The sequence below is a fragment of the Xiphophorus hellerii genome, chromosome 8, assembly GCF_003331165.1.
Source record: "Xiphophorus hellerii strain 12219 chromosome 8, Xiphophorus_hellerii-4.1, whole genome shotgun sequence".
Taxonomy (NCBI): domain Eukaryota; kingdom Metazoa; phylum Chordata; class Actinopteri; order Cyprinodontiformes; family Poeciliidae; genus Xiphophorus; species Xiphophorus hellerii.
Window position 1 is genome coordinate 10,278,291 of NC_045679.1, and position 19,763 is coordinate 10,298,053.

At 36.5% G+C, this 19,763-nt stretch overlaps 1 protein-coding gene across 1 annotated transcript in view; it reads right to left on the reverse strand.

Annotated features, from left to right (window-relative positions):
• Positions 1 to 11,914: 11,914 nt before the first annotated feature.
• galt (galactose-1-phosphate uridylyltransferase) overlaps positions 11,915 to 19,763 on the reverse strand; it is a 30,654-nt gene continuing 22,805 nt past the window's right edge. Inside the window, exons 9-11 of the mRNA XM_032569524.1 lie at positions 18,531 to 18,614; positions 13,100 to 13,254; positions 11,915 to 12,614 (exon numbers count right to left, since the gene is read on the reverse strand). Of these exons, the coding sequence (XP_032425415.1) occupies positions 12,558 to 12,614; positions 13,100 to 13,254; positions 18,531 to 18,614 (296 nt within the window). The 3' untranslated portion in view covers positions 11,915 to 12,557. The remainder of the gene's footprint in view (positions 12,615 to 13,099; positions 13,255 to 18,530; positions 18,615 to 19,763) is intronic.

The window sequence follows — 19,763 nt, forward strand, 5'->3', positions numbered from 1 at the left end:
GACATCAATTTGAAAATTGGTTTTGACTTTATCAAAACCAAGTGTGTCTGTTTTTGTTCCCAAGCATTTTAGTCAGAAAATAAGTGATTCAGTGAGGTTGCTCACAGCAACTACATGTATGTCAGTAAATAAATGCATTTGGGCTTTTGGATGCTGCTGCTTTTTTTCTATTTGGTGAAATGTTGCTAATAGGATGAATGCACAATAAGTGGATTAAAAGCATTTATCTAATTATGCAGATAAGGAGCAATTAAAGTTAGGAATAAAGAACAAATGTTCAAGAAGGGTTAGATCCTTCAATCATTTAAAACAACCCTTCTTTTGGCTTTTATTTAGCTTGTAAAAGGCTGATTCCAATTTTCCACCCCCCGCCCACAGTACCACTAAAAGCTCCCCAAGTACCGCAGTTTGAGAACCTTGACTCTACGCAAATTAGGAAAGGGAATTTTTGTTTCCCTAAAAGCAAAATCAAGGCAAGAAGACAATACTGGATTTTTTAAGATCCTGAAAACTCCGAAGAAATGTCTAAAAGAATTTTGATTAAAAACAGGTCTGTGCCTCATTGAGATATTTTTTACCAGCCATCTGACTGCAAACAGAGAAAACTATGCTTCCTGTTATTCATGACAGGCTTTTTTGTAATTATAGAAGTACTGAAAATTATCAAATTAAACCTCACATTTTGTCAGATCTTAGAAGACGCCTGGCTAAATCTGAATGTCAAGGAAAGGATTTAGACCCTTGGAAGCAGACACAAAGCAAGATTTTTAGTACTGGTGAGCTTTGACAGGTAGCATTACCCTGACTTTGCTCTCTGTCAGTATTACCAGTACGACTGGAGTGTATCTGTGATCTGTGAATATGTTCCAGTGGACCTGTCTTGTTATAAATCTCCAATAAAGAACATAAGCACTCGGGAACCAAGGGTTCATGCACTTGGAGCAAACATGAAAAAAGACATCTACTTCCAACACTGATGTTCAGCTGCCTCAGGCAATCACAAAATGCTGGCTGAATGTTTCGTATGATGCAATGGATATCATCAAAAGTCAACAGTTTGTTTGTTGTTTGGGTTTATAACTTATTTTCATATCATCATATATTTTTGTATCATAACACAAACACTACTTGTGTATGGTGAGACGTCTGTTTAATTAAACAGACGTCTAATTAAATGTCAATATAGGTTTCCTTTTGTAAAGAATCTTCATTTGTGACATTTATGACCCACTTTTCTTATCTTTTTCTTACGGAATCGTCCACAAAGTTGATGTATTAAAAGAAGAAAAATCGGCGCAAGGATTTGAGTTCTTATGCCAAGGGGCCAATATGTTACGACTAAACAACTGTCAGAGTAAGCTGTACTAGGGTATTCAAGGTCTGCAGCGGTCAGGATGCATTAAAAGTGCTTGAAAGCATGAACAGTGATGCACATTTGGAGCAAAGGCTGGTCCAGGTGGTCCGATTTAACAGATGCGCTTCTGTAGCTAAATTGCTTAAGACGTTTATGCTGCTTCTGATATAAAACGGTGTCAGAATCCACAGTGCACTGTTGCTTATGGGCCTGCATATTTGGAAATTAGTCTCGGTACTCCATGTTCGCTGCTCAAACCACCTACAGAAAGTGTTAGAAGTGGAATCAGTGGATAAAGGTGACCTTCTAATGCATCAGATTTTCTTTTTCATGAAGGAAAAAGCCAGGCGAGTAAAACACATGGCGCTAGGAAGTACTTTAGGAAAAAGGTGAGCTCGCAGAAGCAGGATGTTTTTGACAATGTTCTTCAGGGAAACCATGGGCCCTTCCCTCCTCGTAAAAGTCGCTTTGATACCACCTACCTAATCATTGTTGCAGCAGACCATGAACACCTTTTAATTGATTGTATTTCTTGATGGCTGCACCCTTTTTCTGTCAGTAATGCATTGAGCATAAATGATTTAGGAATTGTTTAAAAAGCAGAATTTTGCAGCTTCAGCTTCTTTGTCTCATACTTGGTGAGGTCTGTCTTGTTGCAACCATAAAAGGATGGATTCATGATCGCCTCCTGGCTCACAGACTGGCAACTGGCTGACACTTGCTTGGCTGCTACAGTGACTGGTCACTGGCTGCCGGCTGGCCAGATGGCCCCTAACTGGCTGATGGCTATTTGGCTGAATGGCAATCAAATGCTGGGTGGCTTTTACTCCACTGGTCTGAAAAGCTGTGTGCTGCTTGATACTGTAGACAACTCCTTGGCTGGGCAAATTTAAATCGGTCTGTGACTCTCAAAAACATGTCATGGCTGACATTGAAAGCTTTTCTGCAGTGTTTATTTTGAAAGAAGAGATGGAAATGAAGACCTACTTTTTATTCATCAAACTGCCACATAGTAAGCAGCAATAAGATTGTAGAGTTCAACAATAAACATTTACTTAGAATATTATGGTTAACAATAATTATTTTTTGTGGTGTGCCCTCTTTTACTGACATTTATCTCATTTAATTAACAAAGGCTATGATTCAATGACAATAGAACTCATAAATAGGGGATTTCCAGTATTCGCAGGGGCTGGGAATCAAGTTGAGTCACCCTCTAAACACGCTGATAACTGCCTATTTTGGGAATTCAAACACCACCACCATCGCTTATTATGCACACAGTGGAAGCTGTCTTGGCGCGACTGCAGGAGCTAACACCCAAAGTCTTCCTTATATTCCCTCTTGGGAGTAGAGCCAATCAGCGTCAAGGAAAATAAATGTCACTCCTGGATTGGTTGCTTTCCAATTGCCAGCCAATAGCTTCTCAGGTAGCATTGCACACATTTTACATTAGAAGTTCAATTTCTTTTCAAAGAGTTTAGATATGTTGTTAATAAAAATATGTGAATCTGTAGATTTTATGTAAATAACTGTTATATTCCACAGAAAAATCCATTGATAGTGAATCTCGAGCACTGATGTAAGAGGCTGTTTTCTCTCCCCTTTGTGCCTTAGCCACTTGATCAACACTATATCTTAAGTACTAAAAATGCTTACATGTAAAATAAAAATGTATAAAAACAAAAAGCTTTTTTTCATTACAAATTTTTACCCACATTAGGTCAATACATTCTAGTTTATTTTTTTTTTGGTGAGTCTTTTGTGCACAAGTATAAATCCTTCCAAACAAACCAAACCATTTTTGAAACCAGGTGAATAAGATCCCTACAGGATGACACTATGGTTCCTTGGGTGCTGTGATTAAAAAAAAAACAAAAAAACAAATTCAACAGCTTGTTCACTTTTGCTTACAATTCTTTTTTTTTTTAAACATTTCTTTATAACATTAGTTTTTCTGTAGATTAGCAGTTTGTGCACACGTGGACATCTATCTAAGTTCAATTCATATGTCATGTTTGACATATTTCTGGAGCCCTTTGTTATTCATCCCCATTAATCACAGGTGTTGCCAACCCATCTATCTCGAGATGTGGTGTTTAAGAAACAATTACTCCCTGTCAATACCTCTGTGTGTGGTTGGCCTCCCTCTGTCAGCCATTCAATTGATTCAACAGATATTGGTTTACTATTATTAATCAACACTCTGACAAAGCGCTAACTATGTCCTTGTGAAGGAGAGTAGTAAAAAAAAACAACAGAAATTCTTGTTTTTTCTGCAATAAGGAGAATGTGACAACAGGAAATGGAAAAAAAAAAAGAAAACAAGCCAAGAATAATGATGCGCTCATGCAGAGACTGTACACAGACATGGGCAGGGAGATAAGAAAAACAAACAAGACAGAGAAATGTGACAGAGAGATGTGGCATAACCCTGCTTCGCCAGCTGCAGCATCCATAGCAACATGAGCACCAGACTGGATGGATCGCTGGAAACTCCAGAGTTGGTGTGTGCGGCTACTAACCTTGTCTCCTGCCAAGGGAAATCACTGTGTGACTGAGGACAACCTGCACACTCAAAGTAATCTTAATTGTAAGGCAGGTACAGAGTCTAGCAGACCCTCAGCAGTCAGTGATGTAGTCTGCAGTTGACATTTGCTTAAGTGAGGATGGTTCAGAGTGAAAACGAACTAGAAGAAAGGTTATTTGGCTTTAAAATGGCAAGCAAAAGGTTCCCATTTATAAGTAACACTCATGACTGAGGAAAAACAATCATTAGTCCCATGATATTTCTATTCTTGTTAAAATGAATATTTATCAATATTAACATTATGACCAGATAAAAAGATGAATTCCATTGTTTCTTTGTCGAATTCTTCTTGTCTTCTGGGTATATTTCCTTTTATCTCATTCCTCTCTAGTTTTGTTTTTATGTTTATGGTTGTCACTTTGCAATTTTCACCCTGGCGCCCTTATATGATAATATAAAGCCCGTGGCACTCTTTTGTTGTCTGTGCCTCTTTGCCTTTGGTACAGTCTGTGCTTCTTTTCTTTCTTCTGTTCTTAAAAAAAAAAAAAGCCTCAGTGTGATGTTTCGCTTGGCATCTAGGAAGAGCATCATTTCTTTTAAGCAAGTCTAGACAGAATTCTGAAACCCCTTGTGAAACTTGGACATTTCATGTTTGATTAAACTAATTACGGTTCTAGCAGTTGTTTAAAAAAAATACAAAAATAGCTTTGATAATGCGTTTAATTCTCTTTTTGTCTTTTCCAACTGCAGCTTAGAATGGGTCATCTTTGCCAATATATTAACTTACATGATGTGTGCTTCTGGTCCTTTACTGTCATCTATTAATGCTGCCTGGATATTTGTTAATAGGTGTAAAGATATATCCCTAAATATTTCTCTTTCTAATATTGTTGGTCATCATAAATTTTTAAAAACATTCTACCCACTCCACAACTAAAAAGATGAAATTCTGCTATAAAGCTGTCTTTGCCTTTTTTTCATAAACTTCTCACAGCCTGTAGAGCATTTGCATAATTTTATAAGGGGCTGACATAGCATCACTATTTTTGCTGTTGTAAAAGGGGACAGAAACTGTTGTTTTCATAAATAGCAAGTATTGTTACTATGCTTCTTTGTCACTCTAGTGTGATTTTGTACACTAGTACATACAGTACATTCTAAAAGCATTCATTTGCCTTTTTCACATGTTGTCACACTATAGCGTCCAGCGATTATGCATTTCAATCTATTTTATGTAATTCAAGAAAAAAACAATTATTCCCAAAATTAATTTAATGTGAAGAAAATGAGAAATCATAGCTGTTTATTTAAAGAATAAATATTACAGTGTGCATTTGTATTCTTTACTCTTAGTGTTTATAGAGCTGCTGTTGTAACTGCATCACTGATAGGGGGAATGTTGGTTTTCTGTATCATATCATATATATATATCTGCATACATATATACAGATATATATATGATCGATCCTATCTATCATCTATCTATCGTTCTATCGATCGATAGATCAAAAGGTTCGATCGATCTATATATCAATCTATATATCGATAGATATATACCTGTATATAGATAGATATATAGATATATATCTGTATATATATATATATATCTGCATATATATATATATATATATATATATATATATATATATATCTCATCACATGAAGTAGTCAGCTTGTCACTTTCTACACAAGACAGCAGGTCAAAGTGTTTGACCTATGTTGGCTTTCCATGAAAAAAGGAAACAAAAACAACCTTGGGAATCAATAATCTACTTGCTTTGGTGAAAAAATAAATAAGACAAGATAATAAATGGAACAGTAAACAAAACAGAGCAGTCTTGGTGATAACATCCACACACCAGCTCCACAGATAAACACTGTTAAACAGTGCAATGACAAACATAATAAAATGTCTTTTTTTATTATTTCCTTCTGCTCAGTGAAGCTGATACAACTAGTGATTATTTAGTGTTCAGTCCCTCTTATCTTGATTTGACCAGAGCTGAGGTTATCTTCCACAGTTTCTCAGTGAGTGGGGGTGGGCGCGTGTGTATGTGTTTCTTTATCTAAAGCACTGGAATTTTGCAATCTTTATTTTGAATTTTAGATGCTTGGAATAAAAGATCAGCTTTCAACTGTCAGAGTAAGCTGTACTAGGGTACTGAAACAAAAGTCTTCCCTTTTCAATGCAACTATGTGATCGTTTTTGGGTTTTTTTTGCGATTTACAGCAGCTGCAGAAACTCCACACATTACTGATAGATAATGAAATCTAACAGTTCACTGCAGTTCTTTGACATAGAGTTAAAGGAGTTTCATCTCGGCTATGGCAGTTAATGTTTATTTCCTGAAATCCATCTGCTTGGCAGTTCTCATGAAAGCTTCGAAACTCTGATGTATTTCATCGATTGTATCCGTTTCTCTTGTCAATGCAAAAAAGTACAGGAAAAAAAAAGAGACATAACCTCGAACAGTTGCTTAGTCAGCTTCCATGCAGATTAATTACCCCTAAGGGTGAGAGAGGAAATGATGCAGGAGAGAATTGGGAAGAACAGACAGACGGAAAAACTGGAACACAAGGACGAACCTATAGTTGGTAATTGTACCTACCTGTAAAAATAGTTACCATAAACAAAGTAAAGAGCTTGGTAGCTTATTTTGCATGTGTTAGGAAAAATGTGATACAATGCAACACCTCGAGTTCTCATCTTTAACAGAAACATTATAGAATATTCAGCACAGCTATCCGTCTGCTAGTTTATTAAATGTTATAATTGGTTAACAGAGATAGAGATGAGCAGTTGACGGTTTGCTACCCAATCTGGAACAGTCTAGAATGTGATGAAAACATTTCCCAGGTCTGGAAGAGTACAAGAAAACAAAGTGAAGCAGAAAATCAAGCTATTTATCATATATCCATCCAAGTTCTGCATATAAGACTGATGGTAGACATCACTGTTGAATGTCTGCCTGTCTTCTTTTGAAATGCAAAACTACAGACAGAATCTCGGTTTCTGTCTGTATTTTGTCAAGTCAGCTAAATCACAGCAACGTTTTACTATGTCATTCTGCTTCATAGTGGACAGTGCAAACAGGACAGCTCGATTTGTTTATTGCACTGCTACTACCCGACTTACTGTGGGGGTCCAGAGACAAACTGTCTTCAGCTGCTCATATAATGAGCCAATTTAGAGTATACACAGAGCAGTGCACACACTGACCAAATCATCATAACAGCTAGTTATTGGGCTGGCAGCATTCAAATCAGGTCCACCAATTAACCTATTCGTCTTTTTAGACTGGAGGGAAGAGAAGATAAGCAGAGAGGGGCAGAACTGGAAGACACACAAGAGCTACAGCTAACCAGCAGGATTAAACCTTCCAGCTGTGAGGCGAAGCGCTAACCGCTGCTTCACTGTGCTGCCCCTTAATCCATAATCCATAATTTATTCGAAACTCAACGTGTGACTCATGCTTAAAGATTTTCAGTTAAGAAAACAAAATAAACAAAAAATATTACACAAAACCAAAACTACAGAATCATCTTAATAGCTTAAGGACAGTGACAATTTTGTTGATAAAGAAAGAGACACTTGGTACATGAGCTGAATCCTATATCAAAATATTGCTAACATGAAGTGCCATAAGCACTTCATGTTATCCACATACTTTCAATGGATGTTATCTGCTCTACATTCAGATATGCTAATGTGTAACGATAAGAGAGTTTATATATTAGGAATACAATACTTTTCACTTTTACTGTCATAATAAATTGAACGTGGTGATTGCAGCATCATATTGATATCTACAGTAGGGACAGAAAAGCTGGATGTTAGTCAGTCGGTGCGATGGTGGGTAGAAATCAATACAGGACATCCCTGCAAGATGCTGCAAATGCAATGGTTGCATATTCATGTGTATGAATGAGCCAAAGTACAGACATGAATACAACTGCTTATTTGTGACAGAAGTTGAAATTTGATGTTCAGACATTCTTAATCGTGTCTGACAGTATTTGATTTGGGAGGAATGGGCAGATAGTTCCGTCTCTGGATATGCAAAGTTGATGGATGCGTATCCAAAGGATTTGCAGCTTTAACTGCAATGAAAGGTGGTTGAACAAAGCATTGACCCATGGGGGTCAAAAAAAAAAGCACAGGCCATTCAATTTACATTTTTTACATGTAAACATTTCTTTAACACCATGTATTTTCCTCACAATTCACAATGAGCTACTTCATATTAGTCTGTTACTAATATAAACTCCTAATATAAATTGTGGATGCAACGTGACAACTGATATTTCTTTTGCTGGAGAGGGACCAGGGGGTATAAACACTTTTTGAAAGAAAAAAAAAATCAGAGAAATGGTTTGAGATTATTTTACATTAATATTGAATTTCATCTGTCTAGTACCTCATTGCGGTGGTTTGTAAGTCTCCTACTGCCCTCTATTGTTCATTTACATTCTGAGCAGACACTAGTACACAAAGCAGATACACCGTTTTTAATGTCGTTTGTTCAGTCTACATGCCAGCACTGACTGTGATGTGCATCTTGTTTTCAAAGTTTTTGGGGAGTTTTTCACCACTTTTGTAGCCACAGTCTCCACATGCAATGAAACCCATCAATCCTTCTCTATTGTCATTACACAGCTCTACATGGCTCTAAGAACCAACTGTGAAAGTTTTCAGCTTTATTTTGTAGTCTGCTGCTGCTGGTTTCTGTCAGAGTGGAGCTCTAAGCAAAGTCAGATCAGGAATGGCTAAAAAAAAATAAAAGAAATGACTACCTAAATAAAAAAAAATATAGAAATTTTTACTGCCAAATAAAACTAGCAGAGCCTTGCACAAATGTTTATTCTCCCTAAAACTTTCCATGTTATGTTCCATTCACAAACTTCATTGCATTCCATTGGGATTGTATGTGATGGACCAATACAAAGTAGTATCATACATAAATGTAAGGATTTCATACAAATATCCCAATCATGTGGGGTGCATTTGTATTAAACCCACTGGTAACATGTTTAGTAGAACCACTGCGTTTGCAGCTGCAAGATTGATGGGGTACAGCTCTTCAAACATTGCATATTAACAAATAGTTCAAGCTCAGTCTGATTTGATGTAGAGCTGTGAATATATTTTCAGATGTTGCCACCAAATCTAATTTGGATTTATGCCCAGTCTAATAACATGTGGAGGTAATTTGATCTAAGCAATTCCAACCCTAAATATACATAGTAGGGCATAAGACAACCAGAAGGCAATGTTGTGCTGACTTCTTTGGGACTGAATTGTACTTAGCATCATCTTCCAATAACCTCTGACTGTCTTTTATATTCTCACACCTGCAGGCTCCCATCACACAGGTTCACCAGTCACTCTTCCATGAAGCTCATATCAGTCGAGTCCAAAACAAATATTTGTCCTGCTGACAGATTCCCCAACCTGAGCTCTGGATGTCTGCCACTCTTCCAGAAGTGCCACGAGCCTCTTGGGTGCTTCTCTGATTAATGCTGTCCTTCACCAACTCTAAAATGCCAAACTCTCTTTTGTCCTCTAGATTTGGATAGGGTATATTTTTTCTGTTAGGCCAAATTTGATCAACTTTACAGTATCCCAGTCATAAAGGAAACAGCCTTGAAACTTAGCAGTATGAAACCATCATTAAAAAGGAAGTTAATAACATTAATCCCTCTTAAATGTCATAAATGATTACTGACGGCAACGCAAGCAGAAGTGAACCAACAACTGAATCAGCAGTTTGAGGTTCAAGTGTATTAGTAGTACATTAAAAAAAAAAGTGTAAAAATTTGAAATCCCCACTACCTGAAATCATTTAAAAAGATTCAAAATATTTTTCTTTTCTGAATCCTCTAGTATTCCATGACATGATGCTGCAATGGAGACATGCAGATGATACTAATTAGGCTTCATAAGGCCAATTTGGCTTAATAAGCAAAGCTGGGAATACAATTCATCACCAGAGCTGACTGAAAAAGACAAGCCAAAGGAATCTGGCACAGAATTACCAAACTCTGCTCATTCTTCTGCCAGAACAGAGTCAAAAAGTAGTTACACACAGAGAGAAGCTCGCATATTCCCTGCTGTGAGGGAATAGAGGCATATATCTGCAACACAGAGACATACGTGCACAGGACAGTCCCTGAAGAGTGATGAAATAGATGAGAAGGGGATCCACAGTGAGCCTGAAGGACTGGATAAATATTGACCTGAAAGAATGAAGTCTGTCATAGTACATAAAAAGGGTTTACACATACACACACACGCCAACATCCATGCCCTCCAAGAACCTCTCAGCCTGTAAACCTCACCCACACCTTCTACTGCTCAACTGCACATTTTAACAAAACCAGGAATCAATATTTTAACGAAAACCTGAGACTTTGCTCCAAGGAAAGGAGAATGAATAATGAAGGTGGTGAGTGTGTGTTTTAATGATTTGTGTCATTGTCTATATAAGAGTGCAAGTGTGGTTATGGCAACTTTTTTCATTAGGTGCACAGCTGAATTTCAACACCTTCCTAGACAAAATCCCAAAAGGATAAAGTATTGCACTTCTTTTCAGCTGGCCTGAAGGGAAGTAGTTGGTGTATCATTAAATCGAAAATGGAAAAAAGCTGATAAGATCCCTTTTCCTGACGGTTGCAGAACAAAAATGTTTCAGTGTAAGTGGAATAAGGTTTCCAGAATCAGAGTGTTTCCCCTTTATGTCAAGCCAGGATGGCTATGCACTGATAGGCAGCTGAGACCACTGTCTTTTTAAACTGCAGAAGATACAAATTCAAGCATGTTCACTCTCCTGCCACTGTCGTTCGTACACTTGTTTATTTTTTGTTACAATTGGCAAATCATTCATTTAGGTAGCAATGGTTTTAGCCATCTTGATGGAGTGAAAGTGTCTTCCTAAAATTTAAAGTAAGCATCAATATAGAGAGCAACAGAGATTTAAACCACTTTGATTGTTGCATCGTTTGTCCCATCTCAACTATCCACCAATTTGGACTTTACTATAGATGAGCTATTGCAGAAGGTAGCCAAAACCGTGTGCCACATTGGTCAGCTAATGATGGGAAACTAAAGCTACAGTTTGCACAGGCTCACCAACATTGGAAAATATTTCCTGGTCCAATAAGTCACAATTTCAGTTGCCACATTCTTAGCATAAACAACATAAAATCATGGATTCTCCAAGGAGCTTCCAGAAGGTTAATAAACCATGTCAAAAAGCTTTAGTTACCAGCTAGTTTCTTTAACATAAGACCAGTCTTACCAATGGTCTCCCCAGTCACCAAAACTCAAAAGAACCTTTAGGATGGGTGTTGGAATGGGAGCGTCTCGGTTGACATTTGTGGTCAATATTAGAATAAAAAGATTTTCACGTTTTGAGTTCTAGTCTTTTGTTGCCCTTTCATGTCTAATTTTTTTCTCGCAGCTCCTTTTCAGCACAAGAAACTAAGATTCCAGTGGATTTGCAGCGGAAGTCGGAGTTTCTTACGCTGAGAGAGATCATCCGTTTTGTCTGCCAGAGAGCGAACGTTTGCCAGGTGCATTGACGTGGGTGAAGCATGAAGTCCTTGTTGGCGCAACTTTCCGACCGTACTTGCCTATTTTTCCAGTCCAAGTCTTTGGCAAATCCCACAGAGAGCAGCTGTGCTTCCAACCTGGATCTCGGTAAAACTTTTTTGTTCAGTGAAAGCTTGGAGGGAAAATGCTCATTGAGAATTATGGGTGCTTAGAAGTTGCTCTCTGGTAAAAGCAAATTAATAATAGTAGCAAAATACACATTAACCACTTTGTCAAGGCCTGAATCAATTGAAATGTCATCTTTTTCTAATTTCTCTTGCATATATACTCTTATTTTTAAATGAATGTTTTGGTTTTACTTGAACTACAATTAATTATTTTGCTAAACAGTAGCACGTTGCCACAGGTTTCGCCAAACATTTTACAGAAGAGATGAGAGAAAAGTAGAACATTTTCTCATTTTATTTTATGCACATAGTGTGGGTTTCAAGTTGCATTTTATTTCAAATCAATAATCGCAGCAAGAAAAAAAATGCATTAAAAAACATCCAATTAAAATTATTCCCTTAACAATATGTAAAACACACAGAAGAGCAAAAATATTTATGAAATCTATAGCAGAATTTAAATGCATACTAGACAGAGTCTGCAGATGCTGCCTTTCATTTTGGCAACTTCAACTTCAAAGACAAGTTGAAGTTGACTTCAACAGCATGAAATCAGAAAGAAAACTGAATCCTATTATACTTTATGTTGACTTTGCTCTTTGCTAAACATGTACCTCTCCACACCATCCTTCAGCCACAAGATGTATCAATTGATTTATCATGAAAGTTGATGTGTGGTGAGAAGACTCAGATTTGAACTGATTAAAGTCTTTTTCAGTGATTGCATGCATTTAGTGTCATTGTTTACATCTAGACTTCTGTCCAAAATCTGTACCTAAGCAATGACATACGATGCAGCACTCGCATTTAAAACTGTCAGGGATGCAATTTGTACCGGAATACACCATCAATTGTTCTCTATGTTTTCTTAAAGGCATATTTCGGTTGGTAGGCCTCTAAACGGAGCTCTTCCAAGAATTGATGGGATTGTTTCATTTCCTTTGTGCTTCCTTTTCACGGTTCTCTCGTTTTATAGTGCTCCTCTGGAAGATTTCTTAGTTTCTCAGCAGCCTGAGACAAAAAGAAAAGCAAAGGTTGATTTTAAGATTATTGTGAATGAAGAAAGAAACAGCCTATTTTTTATGCCAAGTAGTAGAACTGCTAAACCTGGAAATTTTAACAGCAAAACAGTACTCTTTGCATTTTTGTATATTGGATTGAACAGAGGTCCATGAGATGTTCAAAGTTTGGGACATTGTTTCAAAATCTAATCTTGATCTAAATGTCTCTACAACTTAATTCCTGATCTTTTCACTGTGTTACTTTGCCTACTTAATGCAGTGTGTTCACTGTTATGTGACGGGTTCTCTCACTGACATAAGTGTCTTTATTCTGAGATTAAATTATAAACAGGGGAGCTCTCCTGTAATGCGGCAAAATGTGGAGATGTTCAAGAAGTACGGATACTTTTGCAAAGCACTGAAGTCATCCTTATGCGTTCTGTATTGCAGAACACAAAGTAGGAGCAGACTGCTGTACAATGCAAAGTGTGTTACCTGTTCTGGAGTTAGATCCCTTTGCTCCTGGGCGAGCATCTCGTACCCCACCATGAACTTTTTCACTGTGGCTGAACGTAGCAGAGGGGGGTAGTAATGAGCATGAAGCTGCCAGTGGGAGTTGTCTTCTTTTAAATGAGGGCCAGTTGGGGCTCCTGAAGAATAAAGATAACAGAGGGGAAAAAAAGGTAACATAAGACTGGAGACCAGCCCTTCTGTTGGTTAGAAGGCTTTGTTCATACCAACTGCTGACTCTTCAGCTTATTAAGATGGACCGAGGTTGCCATAAAACACTTCAATTTCCAAAAGCATCTGAAATTTCTCATCAAATCTTTTCATGCATACATGAAGGTTTGTTTTCTGCATGTAGACAGCTTCAAAAATCCCAAACCACCTAGAGCGAGGTTTGGACTGCATAATAAAAATGTCATGTTATAATTGCCAACTGTAGTCTTCAGCTGTTGCTCAGGTTTGTCACATTAAGAAAGCATTATGTAAGAAAGCAGCTTACACATTCCTTTTAAAAAGAAAAAAAAAAGAAATTGGAGGTTAAGCCAAACTGGTAGTTGTATACAGTAACTTTGAAAATAAAACTCTGGAACAGTTTGTGATTTTCAAAAAATTCTTAGAAAAACTGAAGATTTGTAGGGGATAGGTAGAAGATTTGGCTTCTGCCTTTATCAGGATGTCTGATCTGACAGGAAAAAGTCAATGACCTCAATATTTTCAGACCTTTCACTATGACAACCTTTTGTGATAAGAAGTCATCTGATTAAACACAAGGTGGCTCTTCAACAATTGTGTTAAGTTAACTCTTCATCACTAAAACTACACTAAAGGCCCATTTCAGATGATTATGAAACAAGATACATGTTCACTAATGTGCAACAATAGCATTTAAATATCTTTTTTTTTGCCCTACATTAACTTAATGAAAATAATCAGTAGAATAGAAACAGCAGTATAGCTCTCTTAAAACACAATGGAAGTAAAAGAAAATCCCTGGAGAGATTAAAGAAAGTGTTTTCTCTTGAGTCCATTTACTGACAATGGGGACTAATCAAACACAGATAAAGGAAGCAGAGGAGCAATATAAAGGAAACTAATTGATAAAGAAATAAGGAACAAAGACGAGCCTGAAGCAGACAGATAAAGAATGAACACAGATGGGCATTCCTATTAGGAGACAATTACCCAGTTTTAAATGGTCTCCAGGTTTATTTGTAGATGCACACGTATTAATGTATGAGCGTGTTTCCCTAGACAGTGGGCCATCAATTACAGCAGTAACCAGTGTGACAGGAACAAACTCCCTTCATGCAAACAATGTCAGGAAATAGCTTTCCCTGTCCAGAAACAACATCTGAACAAAAGTCCAGTTTCTGAAATTAACATTCTGAGGGAGAACCTGCTCTTTTGAATAATAAAGTTTACTGCCTCAAAGGCCAAATGTCATTGATGGGACATTTAACTCGGCATCATTTAAAAAGTTCAAAAGATTATGTAAGGCTTATCTGTCCAAAGGTTTAAGATGAATTGGGTGTTGACCTTTTAGGAAAGATAATTCAAAATACAAAAGGATATTGTTTTATGGCTCTACTACTAAATAATGGAGGTTTTCAGAATCCCTGGTCTTAAAAATCCCCAATGATTTCAGGAAACTGTTCCCAGAAACCAGTAAGCAATTAGTCAGAATGCACACAGAAGGAATTTCAACAATCCCCTCATCAATTCTATACTTTTAGAGGAGGAATAATATTACAAGTTAAGTGTGTGAACAAGCTGCAGTTTCTGTTTAAAATATTCATGTGCTGTCTGAAAAAGAATCATCTTATTATACCCTATCTGTGTCCTCAGTTATGATACAACAATAAGATAAGAATACATTGTCCATTTTATTATAATTTCATAAAGTTATAATCAGTCAAAAGTTTTCTCATTTACTTTCTTAGTTGATAATTTGTCCCAATTTCTGCCTTGTGTTCGTCAGCTTTTTCACACACATAAATTCCTCTAAGTACAAGAAAAATGAGGGTGCTAATGAACCAAACTGACATACCACATATGCGTAGGTGTTGTCTCACCTCCAAAGAAAAAGTGCTGAAACATAAATGTGTGATATGGAATAGCCTATTACTTTATAAAGTGTACAGACCTCTGTGAAAAGGCCAGATTTTAGCAATTAGACTTGGATAAATTCTTACAAAACCTTTTCCACACATAATGTGACATATATCATCTGCTTTTCAAGTGGAAAACAAATTAGTAGGAGAAATCATGTAAATAAGAATGTACAATAACTTTGCTGCATAAGTGCGCTAATACTTTCTTGAAGCACCTTTTCATTCAGTCGTGGTATTTAGCCTTCTTGAATTAACACCTGCTATCAATTGTAGAGAAGCTGATAAACTTGAGATGAAGTTCAGCTTATGGAGAAGTATTCTTATTACAACTAATAAATTTTATCCTATGCTTTTCACAGTGATTACTGTGTCATCGACGTTTCTCTAAAATTAATGAATAACGAGATTGAAACTTGTCAGGGAAGCTGGCAAAGAGAGGGCGCCAGTCCTGAAGAAGATTCAGGAATTTCAGAGAAATACTTGTGTTCTATATTTGACAACAATGTCTGGTATTTTATATCTCCTTGGACTAAAGGAGTAAGGTTGAAAAAAAGAAGTAATTTATTCTAAAGAAAACATTCCAAACAAGCTACAATCTCTCAAACGTATGTAGGAGAATGTGCTATTGTTTGGTAAAACCAATCTAAAACTTACAGGCTATATTTCTCTGAGGTGCGTTTGGCACAGAAATAAGAGAAAAACTGAACTACAGTCTGGAGTATTTGCATTGAGAAATCAAACAAAGAATACACAAAGTTAATGGGATTAATATCTCAGCTAATGATTTTGTCCAGAACAAAAGCTGTAGCTACACACTAAAACAATGGCACAAGAGTGCTTTCTATTGGAGAGGTAAAAAAATAAAAATAAAAAAATTAAGAGAATACAATTAATGGCAGCAAGATCTACAATAAGAATGGAGAGAGAAAAAATCAGACCGTATCGAGAATCAATAGTCTTGCTTCCAAAAGAAGAAAAACAGCTAAACGAAGCAGTGGGTCAGATGTACCTTCTGAACCAAATAGCTGGCAAGGCTACTGCTAATCTGAAAAAAAAAAATGCTAATCATAAAAAAGACCGTGTGGTGCAGCTGATTCAAAAGTAGTTTTGGTATGAGTTGCACATGGAAAGACCATAATGACTGCAGCTGCTATGTGTGGAGGTGGGATAAGATCCAACCACGATAAGAATGCCTCTCCAGTCCTCTAACACATAACTTTCAGCAAATCACTGTAATCCCTCTGACATGAATTGTACCTTTGAGTCTTGAACAGCGAAACAGAATATGAGATTAAAGCCAAAACGTATCCAAAGACCACCTGAGGCAAGTTTAAACCAAGATTTTCTGTAAATATTTGATATGTGATTGAAAAAAAGGGAATAAAGTGGAGCTAGGCTTGTGTCCTCTCATGCCCTCTGCCCTCTCAGCCAAACCACATACAGCATAGTACTGTATCATCTTTCTCTTTACCAACTATCTTACATTTCGGCTAGTTCGCAGAGAGCAACTTTCTTTAAACAAAAAAGAAGAAATACGAAAGAAGGTTTTAAAAACTGTATAATATCCACCCAGGCAGTGAGATTTAAAAGAAGGTACGGCTTTATTTTCTCAAACTGATATAGAATGACATGATCACAGCTTTAAAAGAATACTTCTATGAGGGGATTTAAATTCGTGTGAGTTAATGCTAGTCTGTGAGCCTGCTCACTAAATCAAGCAGGATTCTTTAAAATCTTACGGATTAGTTTTTAGTCACATAATGGCCACGCACGATTTCTGACCAGCCTGTTACTGAAAGTTAAAAAGAGATAATTCAGAAATGGAAGGGTAAAATAACATAATATCAGAAAGAATCTGCGCATCAGCAAGTGATACACGTTGAGAGCTAATCTTAGGTCATCTTTATGTATGCCTCATAGTAAATAAAAACAAATTGAGGTTTTTCTGAAAATTACAACATTCAACAGCTCCACAACAGAATTCAGTCAAACCTGTGTGTCTTCCTGCATGATAATGTTCTGTTCTGTTCTATTCTATTCTATTCATTAAGGATCTTATAAAGAAAATCTTAATCAGATGGTCAGACTTTAAAGAAAACTGCAAATAAACTGGCCAGTGAAAGGCTGTTTATTGCATCTCTAACTTTGCTCTATGAAATCAAACAACAAACAAACAATGAATCTTGGCTAATGAAACTTCAGCACATATTCAAGTAGATAGGCAATTTCGATGGTAATGTGCTTCCTAACATAAAACAGAAAAAGGTCAAAGCAGCTCTCCAATTTTTGGACACTTTATTATTCAAATATGCAAAAGAATATGTAGCAGTTTCAGTCTCTGCACTGTTGCTTGATCTGCTTTAAAAGTCTGGAATTACACCACAAGTGAGTGCCCTTTAGGTGTGAGACCTCCTGCTTTACATAAGAGAGAGCTTTCTTAATTCATTAAATATTCCAGTGTGTCTGGGTGTGCATTGAAGTGGTAATACGGCGAGTATGAGGGTGACATCAAAGATGAGAGGGTTCTCATATAATTTATTAAGGCGGCAGTGATTGAAATGCAACAATGGTTATCTAACCTCCGAAAGATGTACGCTGCACCCCAACTGATATCTTTCCATGACATCTGACGGGTAAATACATATTCATATGTGTTGCATGATGGCTGCTTTTGCAAAATCAGTTTTGAGTGAAGACTGATGAAACATGAAGATGTAGAGAGAAATACCATGTAAAATTATATTGATCTGACTTTGTTGGTGCAAATCTTTAGATAAATGAAGAGAGAATAGTAAAGCTAATGAACATAAAATAACAAAAACAGAAGCGATGGAAAATAATAATAATAATAAAAAGCAAGGTGATGGTAAAACAAGACTAAGGAGGTTATAAAGAAGTCAGTTCTGGTGCTTCTGTATGAAGAGTATAAAGAAGTGGAGCTAAAGAGAATTTTAAGCTGAAAACCTGCAGGGTGTGACTGCCACAATTCTAAAGCACTTTTTCCTTTGATCCTCTTACTGCTGGTTAATTTGATGTGGCATTGGAAGTACATTACAGTTGTAACTGCAAAAACTCCTCCTCATCACACTATTGATTACCGTCACAGATGAACATCCTCTCTAAGGATTCTTAGGTGAATTCACCTTTTAAGTTTCAAGAGAAAGTACTTAAAGCCAGCCTATTTGTTGCTACAAATCTGTATTCAGATCCACTAATCCATCCAAAAAACAAAAAAAGAACCCATCTGATTTGTAACACAAGAGGTTATGTTTAAAACCACCAAAAAAACATTTGTCTAATTGTCTTACCGTGCCAGCCCATCGAGTACGGGAACGAAACTTCAAAGAGGTTATCGTACTTGGTCAACAGTTGCTTCATGATAGCTGCCAGACCTGATGAACAACAATACAAGTACAGAAAAAGTAAAAAAGCAATAGGGAATTAGATTTGAATGAGAACATACTAATGCACAAAGTAATATGGAATAAACTTTTGTATTATCATATATGTCTAACTATGGAAGTAAAATTCTAAAAATGGACAAAAAATATCACTAAGTGCTGTAAATTTGACAAAATGTCACCAACTCATGTTAATAATGTGTGTTATAAAACCTCACACTTATTTGACAGCACAGGCTTTTAAAGTTTCTATTTCTTTGTGATGACGATAATAATCTTAATAAATCTGTAGTTAACACAAAAACAGGGACTTACAAAAACTGCTTTTCTCTAGGTCACGTTAAAATTTCATTATCTTCACAGCCTCTTAATCCATGCAGACCATGCCGGGAAAACTCCAAGATATAATTTGTTTTAATGATATCAAAGTGCAATGAAATCAAGAGAAAATGCTTGTCAATTTGTGTTACAGCTCTTAAAAACCTAATATTATCTAAGTGATTAGGAAATTCAGCAAGCTTGGAAATAGTCCTCAATTATTAGTAAGATATTGATTGATGAATCACATGTCGAAACCCTTGAGCAGAAAAACGATTCCTAGATTGATTTTTACACATTGTTTTTGTAAAAATCCCACACGTTTATTTATGGACGGATGGACGAAAGGCAGGGAGGGAGGCAAGACAGACACAAAGTAGAAAAAAAACCACAACAAAAAGACCAGTATAAAAGGTCAGAAGGAGGAAAAAAAATAAGGAAGTCAAGTAGCATGAACACAAGGAAGAAAGAAAGGAATGAGGGAAAGAGGCAGTCGAGACAACAAAATATACATGGAATGAGTGAATTTGAAATTCTTTCTGTTTCTCCCAAATTTTGCTCCTCGAATTAATACCAGGTAGTGGAACTCTAATTCTGGGCCGTGGAACTCCTTTAAGGGTGGTAATCATTTGATTAGATTACATTTTCAATAATCTGAGTCAATATTTTAAATGTTTTATTCCAAATTCATAATACTTCCCCTTTTATCTTTAATTAATTTGTGGAAAATCAGTGTCAGTATGCTTGTTTCTGTTTTCCTGTTTAGCTTTACTTAATTGAATCACCAGAAAATAGTTTTAATTGAAGATAAATTACAACATT